The sequence below is a fragment of the Lynx rufus genome, unplaced genomic scaffold (genome assembly GCF_022079265.1).
Source record: "Lynx rufus isolate CCGP_SWC_20201006 ecotype Redwood Valley unplaced genomic scaffold, mLynRuf1.p SCAF_10, whole genome shotgun sequence".
Lineage (NCBI taxonomy): Eukaryota > Metazoa > Chordata > Mammalia > Carnivora > Felidae > Lynx > Lynx rufus.
Genome location: NW_025814824.1, coordinates 74,688,085 through 74,695,000, shown reverse-complemented (window position 1 = coordinate 74,695,000; position 6,916 = coordinate 74,688,085). Strand labels below are relative to the sequence as shown.

Below are 6,916 nucleotides of genomic sequence, written 5' to 3'. Positions count from 1 at the left end.
TTATCATCACACACCCCCTTATGGGTGAGGAAATAGAGGTACAGGAGGAAAAGAGAGGGTAGGCATCTGGCCCAAAGTGACCAGCTTGCTCTTAACCTCCCTGCCACACTGTCTCCAGGGACTGAATTTCAGAGAGGTTTGACTAGAATCTTTATTCCCATAAACACACCCCGTGATGCTGGAGTAATGCCGTCTGAGGCAGACTGAATCGACGTGAACTGTTAATGACCTACTACATCAGCAAACACATACACTGGGCTCCTACAGTGTAGAAGCCATAGTGAGAGATCAAAAAAACAAAACAAAACAAAACAAAAAAACCAGCAACAATTTATTGTGCTCTGACTCAAGCTTGTAGCTCGAAGTTGCAAGCACTTTCCATTCTTTATATTATCTCATTTTCACAATACCTGCCGGTTGCGTATGCTAAATCCTCATTCCATGCACGAGGAGTGACACCCCAGGGTGGCAAGGGACACTGCTCCGAGGAGCGGAACCTGGATCTGAGGAACTCCAGAATCCAGGCTCTGAGCCCCTCCCTCCGCACCCACCATCTGCACTGTCTCCGTGCCCGTCCTCAACACAGAGCCTTAAAGCAGGGTGCGTGTCCAGGTATGGGTTCTGAGCTTCGCACGACCCTGTGAAGTAGGCAAGACAGAGATCACAGAATTTTCTAAAGGAGGAGAGCCAGTGGCGAAGGCAAAGAAAGCGCCTGGGGGGGGGCACACGTGAATGCTCTGCCCACTAGGTGAGACCACCAGCAACTCGGGAAAAGGCAGGGAAGAACACCTCAAGGAGCGTCTGGACGTTAGCCTTTCGTCATTTAACACAGACATGTTTATTCTGTTACTATACTTACCAGGGTTTCCGGTTGGATGATAAATACGGGCTTCTAGGGAGCCCATTCACAGCCCACATTCCTTCTGTGGCAGGGGAGCGAGACAGCGACTGCCTTCGTGAATTACTCTGATGGAGCACAGCGGCCCTGAGAGCTGGCTAAAGAGAAATGCCTAAGGTAGCCATTTCCCGGGGTGGGTCTATGTACACGATTTGTCTTCTCTGGGCCCAGAGAAAGCAAACAGTCAGACTGGCCTCTTACACAGTAAGTCACCCACAGGATTACATTTCGTGTTCACCAGATCCATTTAGAAAGAAGTAAACGGACACTCAAGAGAGGTTACGTGACCTGGCCAAGGTCATGCTTCTAAGGAAGCAGCATATCTGGGACGAGAATCCAGGTCTCCTGCTAACTAGGCCAGTGTTCCGTCCGCAGGTCTGACAGGTCTGGGACACCTCAGTCACGTAAGGCTGGAGGACCCTTCTACATGTGGATAAAGGCATAACAGATAGGCCAAGGGCTAGACTGGAACAGAAAAAGCCAGAACTTCAGCTTTGGAAGGGAAGCTAAGAATCATCCAACTACCCATATGTATTCATTTATATAAAGATGAGTAAACTGAGGACTGGCCAAAAGTCACACAGCTAGAAATGTCAGCAGCAGGACCAGAACCCAGGTCTGTGCCAACCTCATTCAACTGAGCATAGAGAGCAATCTGCAAAGGCTACTCTAGAGATGACAAAGCCCTTAATCCACTGGGTTGGTCTGTTTCCCCCTTAGCAGGCCTAGGCCATGCACAAAAATTATAAGGTGAGAATTTTGTCCTTCAGAAATTGAGTCTAGCTAGAAAAATGCGCATGTGCACAGGAAAACAGAATTGGTAACGTAAAACATCAATAAAGGCAGCAGCTACATTAAGAATTTAAAGGAGGCAGAGAAGCAGGGCATGTTCTATGTTGAAAGGCTTCCTGAAGGAGAGGTAAGTAAAGCTGGGCTTTGAAGCATGCATAGGAGTTCAAAGGATGAGATCGAGTAGGTACATTAGTCCAGGAAAGAGTTTCAACTTATGAAGAAGTTTTGTGGGAGATGAAGCCAAAATCACAGATGAGGGCTGGGTCCTGCAGGCTGGGGAGCCCTTAAATGCCAGGCCAGGTCTTTTGGATTTGCGCCTATGGAATAATTGGTCTTCAAACTTGCTCAGGAGCAGAGAACCTGAAAACCCCTGACCTCTTCATGGAACGTCATGAGTGACAGATTAGCGTCAGAAAACAGGACTGCTGCTCTCGGTCTGGAGTATAAAACCACAACCACAGGCATGCATGCCTTTAAACGAAATACATCCTCAAATCAGACAGAATCAATCTTTCCCAAACAGTCCCATTATCAGTTACGTGCCGCTGGTTTCTCTCTTCTGCCTCCTAGAAGTCTGTGTGCTAGCAGACAACACAAGGCCATTGTTTGTCATAAAACAAAGGGCATGACAAACTTACAAATGGAGAACGTTCTGAGAATTGACTTCTTTCCTTCCGATTACGAATTCTGGAGGCCCGAGACAATGCTACAAAGAGCAGAGTCCTCTCTGAGGTTCAGTTTTCCTGTCTGACATGAAGGAGCTGAGGACAGGACCATCACCTGAGACTGAGCTCTGGACACATGGTTGGCCCAGTAGGGGCATCTTCACATTTTCTGGGCTCTCCAGACAATGAAGGGCATGGGAGAGGCCTTCCATCCATGCCCATGGTTCTAAGCAGCATAGAGACTGGTTTGGAGTGGGACCAGCTTGGCAACCATCAGCTTCTGAAAGGGCCAGGGGTCAGCATGGGATGTGGAAAGGTATTCCTGTGCAGAGTCCTGAAGCAAGCACGATACCCATGCTCTGACATGACTGACAGTCTTCCGAGTGCTCCCAGATGCTTCTCTCCTCCCCTGGGGCTCACCGTCAGCCGCCTGGCGCTCCTGAGCCTTCCTGAGGACCTTCAGTCTCGCAGGAAGCGGAGTACCTTCCTCCCTAGGTCACCTGGCCAGGAATGGGCAGCACCCAGTACCCAGGATGTGGGCTTCTATGAGCTGGCAGGGGCACGGAATCCTTGGCGAGTCCGTGTGTCGTGTCCCCACTGCCTGGGGAAGCTGCGAGGTCACCAGGAGCCGGATATAGTAGCCGCCAAATACCGCCAACAGCTGCTGGGCCATTTCCTGGAAGAGGCAGGGAAGCAGAGTGAAGGCCACAGAGAAGCATCTAATGTACGAGGGGAAAGCCAAGTGGTCCTCACACCCCTGGACCAGCAGTGATGCTCACTGGGAAGAACCCCGCCAGGTCCTCACCTGGGGCTCTTGGGAGATGCGTGGCCTGGTCTGGAACCCCAGCTTTGCAGCTCACCCCGTGGGGTTCCTGCAGCCTCAGCTTCCTTACCTCCAAAGTAGGTGACCTACCTGAACAAAAAAGCTCTGGAGTGCCAAAGCACTAGAGACATTACCACTGATTTACAGCAACCGATCACACACACACACACACACACACACACACACACACACACACACACACTGGTTCCAGTTTCAAATGTCGGTGAGACTATAAAACGCATGAGGTCAAAGTAATGCACTTGAAAATCACTAGTAAATGAGGATGGGGTTAGGGGATCATCCCCATGACGGCAGGATTCTTCAATTCCTACAAGGCACCTGCTGGCTTTCTTTAGACAAGTACTCCTACTATATGAAGAGTTTGCTTTTAAAAAGCAGATTTATCACATAAAGGCAAATACTTACATGAGGCATATGGAGTAGTGCATTCATAGAGACAGAAAGTAGCACGGTGATTTCCAGGGGCTGGGGAAGGGGGGAGAGGGGGAGTTCGCATTTTGTGGATACGGAGTTTCAGTTGGGGAAAATGAAAACGTTCTGGAGATGTTTGGCGGTGTTGGTTACATGACAATACGAATGTACTTAAGGCCCCTGAATCGTACGCTTAAAAATGGTTAAGGGGGCAAACTTTCTATTATATCTATATCCATATCTATATCCATATCTATATCTTTATCTATATCTATATCTATTTATATTTTCTGTAATGAAAAAAACTTAAACAGTAAAAAAGAAAAAAAAGAATTTAAAAAATTGGATTTAATGCATGCTCTTATTAACACATTTGTCTCCAAAGTTCCATTAATTGGACTGGCAGCTGGGATTCCAGGGGAAATGCTTCGGTCCTGTAGGTGCGACACTGAAGGCTTACACAACCTCCATGAGCGGTCAGCATGTAATAAAGTAAGGTATGAGTCACATCAAGGCTATTCGTGTCAGTAGAGCTAGTGATTAAGAACAGGTTCTCAAATCAAAAGGACCGAGTGGGAATTTGAGCCTAGCCCCCGACGATGGACCCTGAACAAGTCCTTTGCCTTGCCGAGCCTTTTTCTTCAACAGGAAAAGACAGAAAATCACAGCACCTGTTTGGGGGAGCTGGAGTGAGGATGAAATGGACTAACTGATAGAAAGCCCCCCACCTAGTGTTCTTGGTGTTTCCTTTGAGTCATCCTTGGTGCTAGAAAATACTGAAAACCTCAAATAGTCTGCCACTCCCTAATTCAGATTGGTCTCCTTGCCAATCTACTCTAAAATCAACAGCATAAGGAGCAAAGAACCGTGGCAAGAAAACTGTACTTAGAATTAGGAGGGCTGGCTTCTGCCCTTGGCTTTGCCACATTCTCCCTTGCTCGGTGACCTGGGGCAGGTCAGATGACCTCTTGGAAGCCCATTTCACCCGATCAGGAAGAGGAAACATAATCCACGCCTCACAGGGTATGCTAAAGGGTTTTATGCATAATAAGAAATCTGTTAAAATGTAAGAGGTGATTATAACTATTTCCCTATCTTTCACAGGCGTTGGTTTCCTATTGAAATATGATGGTCTATCTGGCTATGCTGAGACTTGGGCACTGATTATATTTTCCCTAGCCAAGTTACAAAAGGTAGCTACTTTAAAAACATGTGCATACACGCTTGATATTCATGACAGGAAATTGTATTACTACTGGTTCGAATGAATTTGGAAAAATAATTTAAAAGACCCATCAGATTTAACAGGCTATGTCATATAAACCCAGGCATGCCACAGTAAAGTACATGACCTTATCAATCTTTTCTGCTCTAAAAAAAGTCAATGGGATTCAAGTGAAGACATTAATATATTTATCATTCTCTCTCTTGAGTCCCATTTGCCAGTCCCCCTACTCCCCACTGATGCAAAAGGGAAAGTCTGGGCTGGTTTGCACCTTTAATCTTTCCCTGAAAAGAAAATTTAGGTGCTTCCCTGCATCACAGCATGCCTGAGGTCACCCCTGTCTGCATGTCTCCCAGCCAGTGGGTCCAACCTCATGGAGGACACAAGCTGAAAACCACACTTTCAGATTTCTGGTCATATCGAACCGACAGCTTGGGTGGCAGGGCCCAACAGAACTCGGGCTAGGGGCACTGGAATTCAAGAGAGATGCCTATAAGAGTTAGACATCCAACTGCAATTTAAGTAAATGGATGGATAGATGCCAGACTGATTGAAAAACAGATTTAAAAAATGACCTGAATACTCATTAACATGTTTACGGCTAGGTAGGCTATGACCAACCGATCAACATGCAACAACCAGACATTCCGTGGAGCTACCAAAAAGAATACCCAAGATATTAAAAGATGGGGGCGGAACCCAGTAAGCAGAAAATGATTCCTATAAATTATTTTTTCAAATGCTAGAGTAAGGAGGGACACCTGGGTGGCTCAGTTGGTTAAGCATCCAACTCCAGCTCAGGTAATGATCTCTCGGTTCATAGGTTCAAGCCCCGCATCAGGCTCTCTGCTGTCAGCGCAGAGCCTCCTTTGGATCCTTGGTGCCCCTCTCTCTCTGCCCCTCCCCCACTTGTCTGTGCATGCTCTCTCTCTCTCTCTCAAAAAATTAACTTAAAAAAATGCTACAGTAAGGAAAACATATATTGAAAACTAGTAACTAAAAGATACGTATGGCCTCTACCTACTCAGTGAAGCCATCTTCCCTGGGATTTACAACTTGAGGCCCCACACGGACTCCACACAAATACCCTGTGAGGGACGGTGGCCCTGACGGGCCCAAGTGCCCCTTACCTCTGGCTCAGCCTCAGGCACGAGCTGACGAAGCTCAGTCTGCAGGAGTGGCCTCTCCTCCGAATGAGGATTGCTGGGCAGGAGAGGGGCTTCCTCCAACAGGTCCTCAGGCCCCTCTGCTGTCTCGGGGCTCACTCCGGTTTCCATGACAACACACAGCTGGCTCAATCTGCTTCTCAGCAAGGACTGCAAAAGAAAGAGAGACAGGGCTTGGATGATGTCCGGAGTTGGGTGGTATGTAGGAGGTTGGGTCACTCCCTGAGCTGTATAGACCCCACAGAGGACGGATGGATTCATCTACAGACTCAGATGTTGACCTCAGGAGTATCTGGAACTGAGCCACATTCGACATATCAGATAATTACCTACAAAGTTCCCTACAGTCTTTAATAGCTTCGAAAGCATTTTTCTTTCCATGCTCTCATTTGCTTTTCAAAGCACCCTGGGTCATGGGTATCTTTATCCACCTGTTACAGATGAGTCAAGTGCAGCTCAAAGGCCTTGCCCAAAGCCACACAGGAACAAGTGGGCTGGGATCGGGCTACACCACAATTCTGACTTCAAGACCCCACGCCAGCACTGCCAGGGCTCCAGGCAAGGCTGATCCCAGGGAAGGAGCACAGGGCTCTGAGACGGGAAGGCTGCGCTCCAAATTGGGCATCACCAACTGGCCCCATGACTGTATTCAGGCAGCAACAGGACTTCTCAGAGCCTCGGTTTCCTCATGTGTCAGATTAGAGCAAGAACGCCCTGATCACAAATGATAGGAAGGCATTTTGAACATGGGAAAGTCGTCTAAATACCTGGTACTTTCCCCAAGGTTCCCACTGCCAGAACTTTTATTAGTATTATTGTTATTACCATTTATTGTTAATCTAATTGCTATATTATTAATAAACATATATGCTCACTCTAGGAAATGTAGAAAGTGCAATTAGCTGAAAAGGAGAC

General features: G+C 47.4%; 1 protein-coding gene across 2 annotated transcripts in view; it reads right to left on the bottom strand.

Annotated features, from left to right (window-relative positions):
* Positions 1–314: 314 nt before the first annotated feature.
* The window catches only part of TMEM268 (transmembrane protein 268), a 29,487-nt gene continuing 22,885 nt past the window's right edge, over positions 315–6,916 (bottom strand). The window contains exons 8-10 of one of the 2 annotated variants that reach the window (XR_006960166.1): positions 5,966–6,151; positions 860–3,031; positions 315–638 (exon numbers count right to left, since the gene is read on the bottom strand). Coding sequence is in view for 1 of the 2 variants with exons in the window: in XM_047068460.1 (XP_046924416.1) it covers positions 2,852–3,031; positions 5,966–6,151 (366 nt within the window). In the remaining variant the exon portion in view is untranslated. Of the gene's footprint in view, positions 3,032–5,965; positions 6,152–6,916 lie in introns of both variants that reach the window. The other variant, XM_047068460.1, reaches the window with a different exon arrangement.